General features: G+C 54.8%; 6 protein-coding genes across 6 annotated transcripts; 3 read left to right on the top strand and 3 right to left on the bottom strand.

The window, feature by feature from the left end:
- Positions 1–554: 554 nt before the first annotated feature.
- On the bottom strand, positions 555–1229 carry LRP88_09872 (60S ribosomal protein eL43; the record flags this gene model as incomplete). Its single annotated transcript, XM_083246347.1, has 4 exons — positions 555–618; positions 681–845; positions 1121–1138; positions 1198–1229. The coding sequence occupies 4 exons, from the start codon at positions 1227–1229 to the stop codon at positions 555–557; spliced, it is 279 nt and encodes a 92-aa protein (XP_083097460.1).
- A 792-nt stretch (positions 1230–2021) lies between these two features.
- Positions 2022–3522, top strand: LRP88_09873 (Saccharopine dehydrogenase-domain-containing protein; the record flags this gene model as incomplete). Its single annotated transcript, XM_083246348.1, has 5 exons — positions 2022–2079; positions 2136–2279; positions 2348–2693; positions 2748–3310; positions 3365–3522. The coding sequence occupies 5 exons, from the start codon at positions 2022–2024 to the stop codon at positions 3520–3522; spliced, it is 1269 nt and encodes a 422-aa protein (XP_083097461.1).
- Positions 3523–4286: 764 nt separating this feature from the next.
- On the top strand, positions 4287–5963 carry LRP88_09874 (RMD1 family protein; the record flags this gene model as incomplete). The annotated part of the gene is made up of 3 exons (XM_083246349.1): positions 4287–5432; positions 5482–5833; positions 5890–5963. The coding sequence occupies 3 exons, from the start codon at positions 4287–4289 to the stop codon at positions 5961–5963; spliced, it is 1572 nt and encodes a 523-aa protein (XP_083097462.1).
- Positions 5964–6348: 385 nt separating this feature from the next.
- LRP88_09875 (HMG-box domain-containing protein) lies at positions 6349–7349 on the bottom strand (the record flags this gene model as incomplete). The annotated part of the gene is made up of 2 exons (XM_083246350.1): positions 6349–6867; positions 7053–7349. 2 exons carry the CDS (start codon positions 7347–7349, stop codon positions 6349–6351), a joined length of 816 nt encoding a protein of 271 aa, XP_083097463.1.
- Positions 7350–8610: 1261 nt separating this feature from the next.
- Positions 8611–10484, top strand: LRP88_09876 (chaperonin-containing T-complex subunit CCT8; the record flags this gene model as incomplete). Its single annotated transcript, XM_083246351.1, has 4 exons — positions 8611–8669; positions 8789–10181; positions 10238–10411; positions 10467–10484. The coding sequence occupies 4 exons, from the start codon at positions 8611–8613 to the stop codon at positions 10482–10484; spliced, it is 1644 nt and encodes a 547-aa protein (XP_083097464.1).
- Positions 10485–11596: 1112 nt separating this feature from the next.
- Positions 11597–15320, bottom strand: LRP88_09877 (Pleckstrin homology domain-containing protein; the record flags this gene model as incomplete). Its single annotated transcript, XM_083246352.1, has 4 exons — positions 11597–13775; positions 13846–14578; positions 14632–14978; positions 15115–15320. The coding sequence occupies 4 exons, from the start codon at positions 15318–15320 to the stop codon at positions 11597–11599; spliced, it is 3465 nt and encodes a 1154-aa protein (XP_083097465.1).
- Positions 15321–18467: the final 3147 nt, after the last annotated feature.

The following is an 18467-nucleotide window of genomic DNA, read 5'->3' on the forward strand; positions in this document are numbered from 1 at the left end:
AGCTCGACATCTGCCGCACTTGCGGTCTGACCAACCCACAGAGCAAAACGGGTCCTTTGCCTTCACATGAACCAACCATCTGAGACTGATATTTGATCATACACGCGGTATATCTGTGACTCTTCTACGATGTCGATGACGTTTAAAAACCCAACTGCCCTGGTCATCCCCTGACCTCTAACAGGCCAACCTATTCAGTGCGCTGAACTCTGCCACGATGATATTGGATGTGAGTTGGGGGCTTTGTCATTTTGACGATAATGACGCTGTCTTGTCTCGCCCACGAGTTGGAATCCCCAGTGCTGGTTGGCCATGGCTTCACACAATCCGTGGGGCCTCTGCCACCAGGTCGCAAAGATCCGTCTGTTCGTTGAAAGGGTCCGAAACCATGCAATTCATTTTTGTTCATTGCTAATCGAACGGCCTCTATGCGACCGAAGATCGGGTGCTGACGTCCAGTCCGCCAACTCGTAGTGTAGGCACGAAATCCATGTTCCCCCGTACACCAGACCGAAAAGCAAAGCCGTTTTCCCCTCCCGCTAAAGTCCACTCCTTTAAACCTCAGCAATCTCCCGGAGTCGTCGCAGAGTCGATCGCATGGCGGCAGCAGCGGGGGTGCTGTGTTGGTGTTAGTTCTCCATTGCTGTGTCAGTTGTCGCCGTAGCGGAGAGGGGACGCACGAGACGACGTAAGCGCCACCGGCGACGGTGCGCTTGCAAGACTTGCAGTCCCAGATACCAGTGGCCTGTCGCTTCACGGTGACCTTTCCGCAGAAGGTGCAGGTGTACTTGGCGTGCTGGGTGATTTCCATCTTCTTGACCTGCTTTCGCAGGGAGGCACCGTAACTGTACAGCCATGCGTTAGTTGCTGTGGCTCGATATGATCATGCCGGACCGTCGAGCGGTGGTCTCATTCCCTTCTGCCCTTGGTCTGCCACGACCGTTCCAAGCTGCCAGGATTCTTGTTCCAGTTGTGATCCAGTGCCCCGTCTTGATGGTTGACGCAGTCGCAGATACCAGGGAGAGGTCGCAAGCACAAGGGAGGTCGTGGCAGAGGCGAGGTCGTAGAGAGAGAGATCGTTGTCGAAGTTTTATCGGCGATGGGATATCGTGAAACTTACCGGGTACCATATTTACCGCTGCCGACAGAGTTAGCAATTTGATTTCCAGCAGCAATTCAGTAACGGGGGGTACGCACGTCACGCCGACCTTCTTCGTTCGCTTGGTCATCTTGAGGGCTTATGTGTGGGACGTCTTGGGAGGATGAAGACGGAATGATAGACGAGCGGAGGTGAAGTTGCTCGACTGCGGTTGGAGGCTGACTGCGAAAGTGTGCTTGGAATTGGACCTGTGATTTTCGTTAGGGCGCAAGCACGTAGCACGTGAGAGGAAGCGAGTGGGCCCCACCTACTTTTTTTTTTCTTTGAATTTTGGCAATTGAGGAAAAAGCTCGGCAAAACTCTAGGAGTTGAGACGCAATCTGACTCGGAGGAGGCACTCGGTTGTTGAGGATTTTCCGTCAACCTGATTCGTGCAAGCTCCCCAGCTCTCTGCGCGCACAGAAGAGCACTGGCTGGACGAGGTTGAGCTGGGCTACCTAGGTAGCTTGGCGACGCTTTCTTTGAGGTGGTGAGGCCAGACTACAAATGGAAACGTCATATTGGCCTTTTGTGTTGATAGTAGAAAATTCACTTATTTCTACACTCATCTTACCAAGGAATGGTTCATTACTCCAGCACCTGCCAGCTGAGGATCACTGACACATGAGGCCGAGATAAGATGCTGATGCGGCTGGGCTGAATACCAGGGTCCCTTGAAGCTCCCGTGGGTGGGCCGGCTTGGAGCAAGACACCGACCACTTGGGTGTACCAGAGCTACTTCCAGAGGTAGAATGATGTAAAAGAAGACATGGCATCGTGTCTAGAGTAGTGCCACGTTCTCGTATTTTAGACGACTTCTTTCCCCTCCTCCTCGTCGGCTCTACTTACCAGTTTACTCCATTGTGCAACCACTAGCTTCAACATGCCTTTTATCAAAGAGCATGGTCGTCAATACGACCTCGTCGTTTTTGGAGCTACCGGTGAGTTCAAGACAGGAGGCAATTGAGCAACTCATACAAGTCTGACCGCCTTCAAGGCTACACGGGCAAATGGACTGCCGAGTACATCACCACTCACCTTGCGACTGACCTGAAGTGGGCTGTCGCCGGCCGCTCAGAGTCTAAACTGCAAGCTGTCGTGGACGAGTGCAAAAAGCGCAATCCTGACCGGCTGCCGCCAGGTATGAATCGATTCCCATTGAGGCATTGAAGGGCCACGTATTTTTAACCGTTAACTAATATTGTGCAGGCATTGAGATCGCCAGCCTCAACGACAATGACTTAAGTGCACTCGCGAAAAAGACCTGTGTCCTCATCACCGCTGTCGGCCCATACAGTGTCTACGGCGAACATGCCTTCAAGGCTTGCGCTGAGGCGGGAACCCATTATGTGGATGCCACGGGCGAGTTCCCATGGGTTCACAAGATGATCAAGAAGTATGAGGCGACTGCCAAGAAGACGGGTGCTATCCTGGTCCCTCAGTCTGGTATTGAGTCTGCTCCCGTGGACCTCGGCACATGGGCTATGGCCCAGGCGATCCGCACCGAATTGGGAACTCCGACCAAGGATGTTACCATTTCTCTTCACAGAATCAGGTGAGTTGTACTTGATGAATTGATAAGATACATGTATTCTGACCGTGAGCACAGCTCGACCCCTTCTGGTGGCACTCTGGCTACTGCGCTCGGCCTTTGGGATATCTTCACATTGAAAGAAGTGAAGGAGGCCAACAGTCCATATGCTCAGTCTCCTATCCCCCACAAGGAGCCCACGAGGCCCAAGGACTCGATCCTTGAGAAGATCTTTGGTGTTCGAACTATCCCTAACCTTGGTCTGATGACCACTTCTGCCATGGCATCGACCAACATCCCCGTCATTGAGCGGACCTGGGGACTGCTCTCAGAGACACCATCCCGAAAGGATGAGTTCTACGGGCCCAACTTTACCTGGTCAGAGTACATGAAGGCTCGCAATTGGCTCCACGGGATCTTCATTCACTGGCTCCTACTGATTGGAGGCATGTTGGTTGTGTCGATTTCTCCGTTGAGGGCGTTTCTTAAGAACCGTGTTTTGCAGCCTGGAGAGGGCGCCAAGCCCGAAGACACAGAGAACGACGCACTCGAATACAAATGTATTGCGTATCCTGACTCTGAAAAGGCCACAGGCAAGGCAGCTTATTGCCACATGTGGCATCATGGCGGCATGTACTACTGTAAGTGATGGAACTGCTGAGTAGTACCGTTGACAAGTGCTAATGACTTTTCAGTGACGGGAATGCTGCTCGCAGAGATCGCTGCGACTATCTTGGAAGATGAAAACCAGCTTGACGGAGGCTGCTATACGCCAGCCTGTTTTGGTCAGGGCCTAATTGATCGGCTGGACGACTCTGGCCTTAAGATGGAGGTGAAGATTATTGACGCTTAGATATGGACGGGTTGGCAATGGCTTCTCTTTATCCCAACATGGTTTCTGGAGCATTTGGACGACCCTGTCATGTGCTTAGAGCTGGACCTCTTCATAAGGGTCTACGAGAAGCAGATGTTTCTGTAATCGATTGCGAATCGTCAAGTTTTGATGTGCTTGGTGGTTTCACATGTGACGCCCTCACTTACATGGTGTGCTGATACTGGATGTGATATACGTGAGTGAGGTACTGACCACATTGATTGAATCCAGCGCGAGGGAAAGAAAAGAGACGAATCCCAACATAATTTCCAGAAAGAATTCTATGAGTCTTGGAGCAATGTATCTTCACTCCAGTCTCATTATCGTCTCTTAACCTCTATGGCAACTCATGAACCTTCAAGGTTGAAGGCGGGGAACATTGCTCGTTGCCCCGGTCCCGTCGCCAGGGCCAGTCAAGTTGCACGTGGACGCGCTGTAGCTTGGCTGCTTTAGTGGCGGGTCCCCTGTAGCTCTCGCATTCAGTGGGCCGAAATTGGAGAAAACCTTCTGTCCAAGTTGGGCGCAAAACGTCATCATCAGTCATTATCCTCCTTGAAAGCTCTTCTATTCGATCTACCACAGCATTCCTATCGCATCAACCATCTTTGACAGTCTTTTTGCGACATCCGTCATAGGCCCTTGTTACTTCCCGCTCTCTGGGAGAGTGGTGTTGCATCGCTGAATTCGATTGCTCGCGCCTTGTCGCCCTCGACACTTTCACCATCTTTGTGAGCTTCACCAAGATGGATTCTCACACCACCACCACATCCGACGCGCCGCCCAGCGAATCAACACCTCTACTGCCGACCGAGACTCGTCCAAAGGGAACGCGAACCGTTACATTTAGCGACAACCCCGTCACACGAACCATCGAGCCCAGCCGACTACAATTGCAACCTCGAAGCCCTCACCACCATGGCGCCGGATCTAGCAGCGGCGCTGGCGGCCCTCCCATGCTCACAGCCCTCAATAACAAGCTCCGCAGACGCAATAGTCAGGGATCTGTGCCTGCGGTAGCTCATCTGGGCGTCGGGCCCAAGATTGGTCCCCAGCGAAGCACCAAGAAGACGGAGAAGCTCAAGCTACTCCCCGCCCCGGACCTGGACGAGGAGGCCGACGAAGAAAGCGGAAGAGATGTCTACTCTCAGTACACGAGGATTAAAGATCCCGCCGCACGAAGGGATGCGGCAAAGCTGGGCAAGGCAGACAGAGACCGGCTCCCCCGTGTAACAGCGTACTGTACCGCGAACCGGTACGAGATGGACGCCCTGATGAGGTTCCTCAAGGGGAGGGGCAAGACCAGGGGCGCAAACCCCAAACTCATCGACGAATGCATATACACGCCGTACAACTACGCTGCCAAGAGCGCTCGCAGCCGCGATCCGGTTCAGAACTATGAGCGACGACACTCTACTGGCGGCGACGCCATGGATGAGAGGCCCCAACGGAGCGACTTGATCAATCCCCAGCAGGAAGGAGTTGAATCAGAGACCCGGGACCACTCCTCGGGCCACAATGGCCATACTAATGGGAACGGCTCCCATATTGGCAACGAAGACATTTTAGGTTCCGCCGTGGATGACCGCGACCCAATCGAGAGCAATCCGGACTTCGACACACACATACACACACCCGAGGTGTTCCTCTTTGACTACGGAGTTGTGGTCATCTGGGGAATGACCGAGGCCCAAGAGGCCAGGTTCCTGAAGGAGATATCCAAGTTCGAGACGGAGAAGCTGGCGGCCGACGATGTTGAGACGGAAAAGTTCAACTTTTACTACACAAAGGACTACCAGGCCCGTATATACAACGACTTCATCACCCTGCGCGACAAGAACAACTACATGACCAAACTGGCCATCTCCCATGCGGTGGCGCAGAGCGTCAAGGTGAGCAAATGCCTAAGAAGATGACAATGCCTGTGCTAAACCCGTTCAGACTTCACTCTACGAGGAATTGATAGCGTCAACCGTCGAAACGTGCAAAGACATTCCCACCCAAATAGCGACGACGGGAAAGATTGCGCTCCGGCGATCGCAGATCAACATGCAGATCGGCGAGCTCTTCATCCTCCGCATCAGCATCCACCTCAACGGCTCCGTCCTCGACACCCCCGAGTTGTTCTGGGTAGAACCGCAGCTCGAGCCTGTGTACCAGGCCGTGAGGAGTTATTTAGAGATGGACCAGCGAGTTGGTCTTCTCACAGAACGTCTCGACGTCATTGCCGATTTGTTAGCTGTGCTAAAGGGAGAGCTTAGCCACGGCCATGATGAGAAGTTGGAGTGGATTGGTACGTTGTCACTGTTTCTGACACTGGATATATGTCCAAGCTAACCAATCTCTTAGTGATTATTCTCATTGCAGCCGAAATCCTCGTCGCCGCGATAAATATCGTGGTAGACTTGTACATTGGTGACTAGAACACAGCCTAGCCAGGCCATTTTATTCTCTCCCGCTCTTTCGCCGTTCATACAGCGCTCTCTAGCGAAGCGGGATTGTGTACTTCTTTTTGTCTCGGGGGAAACCAGAAAATCGTATGGGATGGATCGGGAGTACCGGTGTAAAACATACAGAATATTTAGATAAGATGGCTTCGCGGCAACGGTGGAAGACGATGCGCGCGGAGAAGGATTTTTCTTTACTCTATTGTTCCCGTTTCTTTCTGAAACCTTTCCGAATATCATTTCCTTAATGCGAAAACCCCTTTGAAAAGTGTGCAATGGCCAAACATGCGCAGTGTGACCGAATCCATGAACCCACCAGAACGCCTCCCCGATATTATCAAAGTCTGGCTGATGATGCCGCTCACTCTCCTGCCTTCTCACCCGCCTGCGTATCCTGGTCCTCGGTGTCGTCGCCCATCTCGACATCCTCGTCTTGAGCTGCGGGCTTGGTCTCTTCGGGCTTCTCCTCTTCCTTCTTATCCGCGGCGGGTGTCTCCTTAGGTTCAGGGCTCTTAGCCTGTGACTGTTCGAACTTGGCCTGAAACTCGTCCCTATCGGCTTCAGGCAGTTCCTTCCAGCCGCGGGCCAGCTCACTCTCCACGTCGACTTCGGCGTCACCGTCCTTCTGCTTAGCCTCGAGGGCGGGTCGTGTCTCGGAGCAGTACAGCTCAAAGGCGTCGGCGGGCGTCTTGGCTTCCTTAGAAATGCCGTTGGCGTGCGGGCCCTTGGACTGGCTCTCGGGCGGGTGCGAAAAGGTCTCGGACGTGGGCGAGCCAGCGTTCTGGGTGTTGAACGAGGCACCGCCAGGTGCCTTGGCCTCGGCGTCCGGCATCATGGACTTTCGGTGGCCTCGCTTGGTGCGCAACGGCTTATCCTTGGGCTTCTGGGGGTTAGCAGCTAACTCACTGGGGATGGCGAATTGGTAGTCCTAATCCAAGCGCAAAAGCATCAACATTGAACCGGGCGCCGGCGGCAGACCGGAGAGAAGGATTTGCCAAGCAAACGCGAAGGGAACGGGTTTGTGTCGAAAGATTGGGGGGGAACGAAGAAAGGGGGAGAGCGTACTGTAGGAGGTGGGCTGGGGCTGCCATCAGAATCTTCGACGTTGGCGCTGGTACGCTTCGCGAGTTGTTCGAGCAAGAAGGCGCGCTCTATTCGCAGCTTCTCGACCTGGCGCTTGATACGGGCGAGGCGGAGGCGTGCGGCATCGTTGGCGTCTTCAACTTCGCTCGTGCGGTTCTTCAGCTGGATGCATTTCCGTCGGTAGGCCTCCTCGACCGAGGGAGGGAGGGCGGTGGGGATGGCTGTCGAGCGAGGAGGAGGGTCAGCATCTGGCGCTTTGCGCTTGAGGGTGATGGGCATGGTGGATGTTGCGAGACGAGGCGATGCGATGCTGGACTCAAGAAGGGTGGCGCGAAAGGAGGCAGGGACAGGTTATCGCGATGACGATGATTATGAATACGTCGCGACGGATGTGAATGAGGATGGTGGAGGGTGCAAGGGAGACATCCATCGATGCGTGCGCTCGCTCAGCCTTATCCGTGGGCTCAGAATTTGGACGGACGGGAGCCGGGACCGCAGGCCAACAAACAGCAAGAACCCACTGTGAGCCGTACAGACATGGACTCCATTGAACTTGACACAAACAAGAAACTCACCAGGCATGATGTGAAGGAAGGTGTTATCGCGATGAATGACGCCGCGTCGCGACAAAAAAAAAAAAAAAAAAAAAAGTGACTATTGTCCTTGGTGGTGTAATATGGGATTCAGCGCGACGGCCGCGGCTGGTCAATTGGAGGATTCCGGCGCAGTCGTCGACACGGTGGAGGATCTGGCTTTATCACGGAGGAGCAGGTCGTCGACAAATGAGGCGTGTTCTCGCGGTCGAGTTCGATGCTGCAAGCCCCGGAGAGTCAATCGACGGTGGAAAAATACTAGGTAAAAGATGCCGAGGGAGGATGTGGCGCCGGCTTGAAAGAGGCAAAGTTGAAAGAGTTTGGATGAGGAGAAAACGCGGCAAAAGGTCCTGGTCCAGGGCATCAGCCATCACGAGCCGTGCCGCCGTCGCCGGGGGAGGCTCTAGCGATGGTGTCGCTGGTGCTCACCACCTAGCAACGTCCTTTCGCGGGTCCCCATCTGGAGTCAAGCCACAGAACGCAAGGCTGTCAGGGGCTTGTGGCGCAAGCATTGAAACGGCTGCGATTGGATCACCAGCCCCTGGTTTGCCCCTCGAGGGACAAGGCTGTCAAACTTGGGGTAGATGGGTTCACTCTGATCACTCGAGCCATGGAGGAAGTTGTTAATTAGTTAGATGGACTTTCTAATGAAGTTTGATTATTATTAATTTTTTATTGCATCTCCTACTTATCCATTGCAGCAGCCTGGCCACATAAAAAATCATTCACAAGCTGGCATCTACCAGAACAGGGGTCAGCTAGGCAGCTGGGTACGTACCTACCCACTAAATCGACCGCCCACGACGCCCGTGGAAGTTTTTATGGTGGGAGGGAGATTGGAGCTGGTGGGCGAAATCCATCGTCAGGAGCATCACCCTCAACTTCACCCTTGACACTCTCGACCTCGCCACAACCAGACTCGACCCCGTCGCTCTGTGGCAGTCATCATGTCGCTCAACATCCCCAACGCCCCCAACGCGGGCCTGTTTAAGCAGGGCTACAATAAGTGAGTTGAGTTCCTGTTCCCCTCCTGCTCCCGTCCTTTGGACAGCAGCTCCCCGCCTCTTCATGGCTTCCTCTATATCCTCACCTTCAGCGCCGCAAATGCTTACAGTCCCTCTCCAGCTACGACTCGGAAGATGGCGCCGTCCTGCGCAACATCGATGCCTGCAGGGCCATCGCCTCTACCGTCCAGACCTCGCTCGGTCCCTACGGTCGCAACAAGGTCGTCATCAACCACCTTCAGAAGATGATCCTCACCTCGGACGCCGCCACCATCCTCCGCGAACTCGACGTCGTCCACCCCGCCGCCAAGCTCCTCGTCATGGCCAGTCAGCAACAAGAGGCCGAGATGGGTGATGCCACCAACCTGGTCATCGTCCTCGCCGGCGAGCTGCTCCGGAAAGCGGAGGACCTGCTGCGCATGGGTCTCAAGACGTCGGATATCGTCATCGGCTACGAGAAGGCTCAGAAGTTTGCTCTCGAGACTCTCGAGGAGCTCTCGGTCGACAAGGTGGAGGATATCCGGGATCAGGAGGAGCTCAGCAAGGCCATCAGCACCGTCATCGCCAGCAAGCAGAACGGCAACGAGACCTTCCTCGCTGATCTTGTTTCGGAGGCTGTCCTTGCTGTGCTCCCCAAGAACCCCGCCAACTTCAACGTCGACAACATCCGCGTCGTCAAGATTATGGGTGGAAGTCTCGAGCAGAGCAGAGTTGTCAAGGGCATGGTCTTCCCCAAGGAGCCCGATGGATCTGTCAAGAAGGCCAGCCGCGCCAAGGTCGGTGTCTTCACCTGCCCCATCGATGCTGGCCAGACCGAGACCAAGGGTACTGTTCTCTTGCACAACGCCAAGGAAATGATGGACTTTACAAAGGGCGAGGAGTCTCAGCTCGAGACCGCCATCAAGGAGCTTCACGATTCGGGCCTGCGCGTCGTGGTTTGCGGAGACCGAGTTGGAGACCTGGCCATGCACTACCTCAACCGTTACGGCATCCTGTGCATCCGAATTCTCAGCAAATTTGAGCTCCGAAGAGTCTGCCGTGTGGTCGGTGCCACCCCCCTGGCCCGGTTAGGTGCTCCCATGCCCGACGAGATGGGAACCATCGATGTTGTCGAGACCCTCGAGATTGGTGGCGACCGCGTCACTGTCTTCCGACAAGAAGATGAGGTCACCCGAACAGCCACACTGGTTCTCCGAGGTGCTACCCAGAACCACCTTGATGATATCGAGCGTGCTGTTGACGACGGTGTCAACGTTGTCAAGGCCATTACTCGCGATCCTCGATTGGTCCCCGGTGCTGGTGCCACAGAGGTTGAGCTGGTTGAGAGGATACAGGCTCATGGTGAGACAACTCCTGGTCTTAGTCAGTACGCCATCAAGAAGTACGGCGAGGCCTTTGAGGTTGTGCCCCGAACCATCGCCGAGAGTGCCGGTCTCGATGCCACCGAGGTTCTGAGCCGACTTTATGCCGCTCACGCTAACAGCGACGACTGGGATACTGGTGTTGATATTGAGGTTGGTTGATATTGTTCATTGAACCCTGAAATATGGAACTGACACGTGAAACCCAGAACGATGATAACACTGGCACCCTTGATGCCAAGGATGAGGGTATCCTCGACCTTCTCATCTCCAAGCAATGGGCCATCAAGCTCGCCACCGAAGCCGCTCGCACAGTCCTTTCTGTTGACCAGATCATCGTGGCACGACAAGCTGGTGGACCAAAGCCCCCGGGCCCCAACCCTGTAAGTTTTCAAGCGAACTCTATGTTCCTAGGTTTACCTTGACTAACTTGTATAGAACTGGGATGAGGACTAAAGGGTTGAGTCAAGTTCAAAAGGACAAGGCAGGGAATGTGTGAATAAAACTCCCGGTAGTATGGGCGGTTAGATATACCCTCAACTAAGGCTGTCAAATCATGTGTGAACGGATCAATGTGAAAAGCAAAAGGGCAATGCGCAGGATTTGCGATGCCTGTATCTAGAGTAGCCATTCCGGCCATAATGGTAAATACCACCAAGGGACTAATACCCAGCCAGTGCTTGTCAAAGTTACGATAATGACGCGTTGTTAAAGTATATGCTAACCAAATGGCCTTTGTGACTGTTGATGAGTATGCCTACGACAGTCTTGACAGAGTAACGAGAGAAATAAATAATGGACAGCTTCCTTGAGTTTCTCTCGAGGGAGACTATTGTTCCAAAAACTTCACAAAAGACTTCACGTTGGACTCGGCAGCAGATAAGATGGGGTCAAAAACTTGTATTCAACTCGTAAATCGCTCTCATTTGTGTCGACAGATGCGCACAAAGGGATATATATATATGTATATATCTCAAAAGATGTCTTGCAGATGCGACGGTAGAAACCATCCAGCACATGAATTATATCATACAGGAAAAACCGATAAAGCAGTAATCGCCATTCGTGGTATACGGGAAAACGCCAGCTCCTCAGGCTACTTCTCTCAAGTGAGCCTCTTTTCCTTCACCGTTCCCAAGAAACCAAACATTTAGATTTTTCGCCAAAGACGATATGATGTAGCAACGCATGTGCCCCGTCACCCATCTGTCAGCAGGTATATGCCATTGACAGGGGTGACTGCTGAGCATGCAAAACAGTACGAAACAAGCAAACGCATAGTGTGAGCCTGGATATGCACCAGATGGCGGGGAAGACAAGGGGGTATCGAATAGCTCCGTTCAGAGGAGCGGAAGTCGAGATGATGATGATGTTGTGGTATCCATGTGCAAACAAATAAAAGAAGCGCCAAGGGGCAACGTAGAGATACGTGTAGAGATGACATGGGGAACATCCAGGTGATGGGGTCGTGATGGGTCGTTAATCAAGCCGGAAAACCAAGACGCCAAATCTTCGCCGCACGAAATGAAGCTTGAGCAACAAGTGTCGAAAGAAAAGGGAGAGGGCACTCAGGCCTCCTCCATGATGCCGCCCTCGCCGCCGCCCTCCTCGCGCCATTCACGGCTCTTCTCCGTGAGACGCTTGACACCGCCGACGCGGGCAGCCCACAAGCCCTCGATAGGGGTGCGGAAGGTGAAGGCACGTTGGGAGCTGATAACGCCAATGGCTTGAAGGACGGCCTTGCGGCTGTCACGGCCAAAGACGGCTGGGTGGTTGATCCACTCCAGGCTGCTCTCCAGCTCAGCATCAAGAGCTGCAACAGTGCTGGCGTCGATACCAGCGCCGAGACCGAGGCCATCGTTGGAACGGCTGCGTCCAACAGTGGGGAAGCCGTTGATCGCAGAGGAGGTGGCCGACGCCGGGGGCGAAGGGCTGTTCTTGCGATCGGGGGTAGTAGCAGGTCCTGGCGAACTGTCGTTTCCAGGGTGAGGGGTGGACGGGGCCGATGGAGTCGACTTGTTCATGGGAGGGATCGGGGGCAGCCCTCCCTTTCCGAGACCCTTGAGGATCGATCGGGTCTCATTGAGGAGAGTATGGGCACGGTCATGCTGGCCACGGCTCACCAGAGTCAGAGCCCGAGTGAGCATATCAGACGTGAGCAGCTCCATGCGGCGCTGCACGATGCTTGGGTGAGGAGGGATAGGGGGAGAGTTCTGCCATGGCTTCTTGGAGCCACCGCTAGATGGGAGCATCGTGATGGCCAGGAGGGATGGGCGGGGCATGTGTGTAACGGTACCCTCCCGGAGAATATCGCCCCAAGAGAGATCCGCTTGGATCAAGGGCACCTCCTCAACCGAGAGGGTCCTCTCATTCTCGTTGTCCATGGAGCCACCAAGGGCTTCCAGGCCCGACACGATGTTGTCCCAGGGGTCCTGAGGCAACTGCTCCTGAGAAGAGTTGTCGGGGAGAATGACCAACTGAACGAGAACATCCCGCTTGTCACCGAATCGGAGGTCGCCAAGCGAGGCTTCCGCGTCCCGGCCGGTGGCTCGCTTCGTAATCTGCAGCGCGCCGCTGATCTTGTGGAACTTGGCAGGGGAACCCTCGGGCAGCTTGAGCTTGAGCTTGACGTTCTGGTGGGACAGGGTCTGCATGCTTCCGAGGCAGCCAGCCAGACACTCGCGAAGCATCATCCAATCCTTGACGTAAGTGTAAGATGCCTTGGTCCTGGTCGACAGCTCGATCATAGTATCGGGCTTGTGTGTCATGCCCAGACCGAACGAGTGAATAGTGATTTTAGCCGCCTCAGCTCGGGAGACGACGAAGTCGACACTGTCGGCATCAGAGGTGGATGCGTCGCTGATGAGCATGATGGACGCAATGGGGTTGTTATACTTCCTCTGCATGAGGAGGTCCATCGCAACGTTGGCGCCCTCAACGACATCAGCGCGGTGGCTCTTCTGGCCAACAGGCTTGATCGAGGACAGGATATTGCTCCAGCCAGGCCAGGCCTTGGTCGTCATGCCAACAATTGGGACACCACCGCCTCCTGAGCCGAAAGTGACCAAGCCCATGCGGTCTCGCTCACCAAGAGTGTTGACCATGAACTTCAACGCATCACGGACAAGGTTGATCTTAACACCCTGCATTGAGGAAGAGATGGGCACCACAACGACCACGTCAATAGGAACGTGGATCGAGTTGGTCATAACGGGGCTCCTTGGGAAGTTGGTATACTCGGTCGGTGCTGTTGTCACTGACCTAGCACCACCCCAGGATGAGGCCACTGAAGAGACCCGTTGTGGGCGCGAGCGCTGCCACTCAAGCTCCTCATCAGTCTCAGACTCGCCCCGGTCATATTCGGGGCTCCGGACAGGTGATGTCTCAACGGCGTTCAAGTCAAGGAGGGCTTGCTGCCACAGCTTGAGTTGATTGCGGTTCTCGAATCGGAGGTGGAACTGAGGCAGCTCGGCAACTGAGAGACTCAGTGTCAGGATGTTCTCGTCAATGTTTCCAGTCTCTGACACCTCGTTAAGATGCTTCTTGATGAGGATGGATCCCTTGAGGGTGCATCGAGTTGTCTTGCGAGGTGCACCATTCTCATCCCACTGCTGCGCCATGTGAGGCGGAATCTTCTTCTCCTTGACGCAGATAAGCATCTCGGCAAAAAGGAAGCACTCCAGCTCCTGCCATGAGACTTTATCTTTACCCACTCTAAGGGTGCCATAGAGTCTAAGCTTGCCGAATCTGTAAAGCAGTTAGTTGTCAGGTTCCAATCGGTGATTGAGCTGTCCAAAAACACAGCGCCACCACTAACCTGCTAAAGTCTAAGCCGTGCCAGTTGTCGACGCGGTTGCGAAGACCATCAGTCATCTCCTCCAAGACTTCTGTTGATTCATAAGGGTAGAAGCGGGGGGCGCTTCGCGCAGGCGAAGGTGGCCGGCCATAGGCCTCCTCGGCACGGTTGACCACAGGAGGCGGTTGAGGAGCTGGTGCTCCCAAATCTTCCGGATCCGGCCTCCACTTGTTGTCAGGCACCTCGACAGTGACCAGGCAAGTGAGAGTCTGTTGTTGGCGTGATCGGTTGAGGGTGGGGAATTCCGAGCGCACCGTCACGATCGGTGCTGGGATAGGATTTCGGGTGATGCCACGAGGGCTAGCAGGTGTCGTCTCCATGGCCTGAACGTCGTAGTCGTGGCGCCTGGGAGGTCCGCTCTGTGTCGTCTCGGGATATCCTCCAGATGATGCAACTCCTGTGGCCTCGCTGTCGCTACGAGCATGACGCGAGGGGCCGTAACGATCTGAAAGAGCCTCTCGGCTGTCTCTCAAGCTACCCCGAGCAACACTATCGCGGCCACTGTGTTGCTGTTGTTGTTGTTGTTGCTGCTGCTGCTGCTGCTGCTGCTGCTGTTGCTGCATATGGCGTCTTTGGTTGCTCTCCAGGCTGGGTGGTCGAGCAGTCTGGGTATCCCAAGGAGTTGCTGTTGGGGTAGGTGTCATATTAGACCTCGAGTCACTGCCTGCCGAACGGACGATATTGCTAATTTTCTCTGTAATTGAATTAGCGCTTTGACAAAGCCTCGTCTTAGAACGAGAGGCGTACCTATATCAATAACATTACCACCTCGGCTAGTGTCCAAATGCAACGGCGCATCGCATGACGGGCAGTATTGTGATTCAAATTCACGAATAAACTCGTAGAAGCACGCCTCATGGGAGACGTGTGAGCAGGAGAATTGCAGGATGCGCTCGCCTCGCAAAGTGTGCTCAAGAGGCTCCTCACACACAGCACACTCACTGCCCACAAAAGTGCGCTCTCGTCGCGAGCGACTTCGATCAGCGTTGGTAGCCATGACGTTGTTGTCGATGCTTCCGACTCGACGCGAATTAGTGCTAATACCTGATCTCACTGAGCCAGCGGAAGAAGCTGAGCCCTGCCCTCGAAGAGATCTGGCGGTGATCGAATTTCCTGTGAGACCAGATCAGTAAGACATGGGATAATTGAGTTGCAATCGCATTGACTGGCTCAAACTCGAGCCAGCCAAGAAACCCAAAATGGTTGCCGTGCGACTTCCAAGCCTCTGACGCACCTTTTTCAGGATAGGTCGGTACTTCTGAGTAGGAGTTGGGGTCTGTGCCGGTTCGAGGTCTTCGGCTGCTTGATTTAGAGGATCGGGAGCCAACCAGGCCGAGGTCGCGAAGGTTCGCGGCGATTGCCCTGTCGTCCTCCCGGGTCTTGCTTGAAGTGGTAGATGCGGCGTAGTCTTGGTTCTTGCGATGTCGGCGAAACATTTAAAATCGACACCGTTTGCGCAGGGTGTCGTCAGGAAGATTAGGTTGCAGGGTGCAGCAAGCGGTTTGCGTTCGACCTGAGGCGAGAAGCGATCGCTCCGAGTGGGACAAGAGAAAGATGGTGTTTCCTTTAATTACACGGTATCCAGCGGGACAGTCTGTGCATAATGCAAGATCCAGGTCGGTGAGAAGAGATATCGGTGGCGCGATCGTACTCGAGGAAAGATGAGATTAAGACTCGACTTCAGCGGGGAGCGGAACGTCTGAGAATCCAGATCGGAAGAGTGTTGGGCAGGCGGTGCGATGAATGCGATGTGACGGGATGCTATGCGACTCAATACCCTTGTCGGTAACTGCGCCGCTGAGATTCGGTGAATTGGAACGTCGGCTCGGCCGTTTCGAAACCCGTCAAGAGGGGGGAGAGAAGAGGAATTCGCAAACAAAACGGGGCCCGAAGCAATTATCAGTGACCGCCTGAGGGAATTGAGCGTCGAGCTGTGTCTTGTCGCTTGTGAGGATGCAGTTTGCGTGGGATGCTGTTGCTTTGCGATACGCCGGATCCCGATACTTTTGCTTTTTAGCAATGCGCGATGTGATGCTGACCCTGGATTGTCACTCACTTTAGGAAGTGACCCAGAGGCTCTGCTCCACTGACGGTATAGGAAGCAGCCACAATCGTCTCACCACGGCAGTCGTCAGACGATGTCGTTGCTTTTTGTCCTTGGGGGGCTCGTCCGATGAAGACGTTTGGCGGAGAGAAGAGAGACCGCCTTGGTTGTGGGTATAAGAGTTGTCGATTTTTCCTTTTCGCTAACGATTTTTTTTCTGTGTCGACGTGACTTCCTTTCTTTTTTACTTTTCGTCCAATCCCGCCTTCTTTCTAGCGGCAGGAAAGGGGGCAGCTAGTTGTCCTGGTTAAGGGCGGCTCTGCTTGAAGGAAAAGGGAGAGGGGAGGAAGGAAGGGAACGAGGGGAGAGGGCGGGAAGGCGAGATAAGGAAGAAACAAGATTATCAGCACTTCACAGCAGCAAGAGCAAGAGCCAAAACCAGAGAAAGGTGCAGGCGTGGCGGGTCAGGGCGACTTTTAAGGAATCGGCTTGCTCTGGTCTTCCATGGATGGATGGGATGGATGGGATTTCATTTGCACCGTACGACCGGGCCATTAACCTTGACTAGTAGCAACCAAGGACCCGCGGTGTGGTGCTAAGATGTTTGGTGCCAGGTACAGACGACAGGCAGCACGCACGACGGAACGGAGCAAATCCCCTTGGAAGCTTGGGTTGTTCTTCCATGGATGGGTCCAACGCTGCCACCACTTGACTTGACTTCCATGCCCCTTCTTTCTGGGGGGCCGCCCGCCCAGCGACAGCCCAGCAGGTGCCTCACGCAGAACGATGAGCAGGGATCCATGGATGGCTGCTTTCGCTCGCGGTGGCCGGAGTGGGCCCCTCCATTAAGCGTCCACGGGTCCCCCCTGTTCAGCTTCCAAAGGGTCCGGGCTCCGCGCAAGGGCCCCCCAGGGCTGCGCTCAGAGGCCGGCTCCACAGCACCCAGGGCTCCCGGCGCCCCCCCGGCGCCTCCCCGGCAATCCATCTCCAACACTCCCTTTGGATGATAGAGAGAGGGCTTCCCCCCCCGCCCCTTGGCTTTTCCCAGCGTTGAGGCTCCTTCCGTCGAGGCTGGCCCATTTCCAGCTGCTCGGAGTCCAGAATGTATTGGATGGACGGGTGCGAGCCGATGAGGCGACCCAGCCATGCCCAGGTCAGGTCTCTCTTTGTGCCAGAGCAGGGCGAATTCTCGGGGAAATGGGTTCTCCAGAAGGACTCCATGTTCCGTATAGGGAAACTGTTAATTCTCTTGACTCGTCTGGGTTGTCACCTAGGGCGAACCAAAACCCTTCGGTCTTCAGGAGTGCAACCAAGGGTCAGGGCTTTGGAAGCCACCACAGCCAGGAGAGGAGTCCAGCACCGGCGAAGCACCGGCACCCAAGCCTCCCATCGCTCAAACTAGCGAGGGGTCCTGTCTGGAAAAGTCTCTTCTTGCTTGGGTCATGTACGTATCCGACATGCGCTGCCCTTGCCCGGTGCCACCACGCAGTCAGTGCGCAAGTTGCTCGATGGCGTTTTGGCGGAGTCTTTCTTTGGTTTGGATGTCTGAGAGCGTTAGGTGCAGCGTCCGTCCGGGGGGGATGGATGGGTCTCTAGCCATCTCGATGCAGAAGGAGGGCTTTCCAGGGGTTCTGTTCTGTCTGGGCTTCCATCCTCTGCAACTCGGCCGGTACCTTTTCACGTGGCTTTCACGGGTCTTGAGCGATCATCACCACTGTGAGCGACAGTTCCAGCGACCAGGGTCGCATCCCCAGGGCATCTCTGACAAGCCCACCACACCACACACCTAGTCGTCCTTGTTTGGCAAATATGTGTCGTTGCCGTGGCTGGTGTGGGTAAGGGAAGGGATCCAAACCCAATACCGGCGGCATTGAACCTGGGCACACGCGAGAGAAACACCAGGCAAGGCAAACCAAACCAGGTACCGCGCCGCTGTTGCAGTTGCAGTCACCTCACTGGACAGCTTGCCTCTCCCTTTGTTGGTCCAGCTCACCGCGAGACAGAACAGAACAGTCACGCGCGTTGGGTCCGACTCAAAGCGCAGTCCAGAAGGAGGAATATCTCTCAGATCAACCCAGTCCAGGCCGTGCGAGCGAGGTTGCAGGTGATGCGGCCGACAGCGTCAGCGTTCATTGGCGAGCCAAGTGTCTCTCCACCACGCACAGCAGGAATGCGTCTCACCTTTCAACTGCGCGGAACACTCTACCTGGGGGACGGATACGTAACGGAGGGGTTGAGATTCATCCTCCAGAGCACGTCCGGAGCAGGCCGAATTCAAGACTGACAGTCCAGTCTCGCTATCGCCGTGAGCTAAGCACGGTCGTCGACTGACTGATTGCCTGTCCTGTCCCATCCTGACCCACGCTCAAGATCGACCACCGGCTCCTACGGGAGTGCCCTTCAGCATGGAGCTTCTTTCAAGAGACCCGCCAGCAAAAGATTCAGTGGTCCCCGCGTCAGAGATCTACTGAGCCGTACGAGATGAGACTGAATATGGATGACAGTTACCGAGTCAGCACGTTGTGCTGTTCTGCCCAAC

This window comes from Fusarium phalaenopsidis, assembly GCF_050370095.1.
Source record: "Fusarium phalaenopsidis strain FUZ10S chromosome Unknown contig_32304, whole genome shotgun sequence".
Classification (NCBI taxonomy): Eukaryota; Fungi; Ascomycota; class Sordariomycetes; order Hypocreales; family Nectriaceae; genus Fusarium; species Fusarium phalaenopsidis.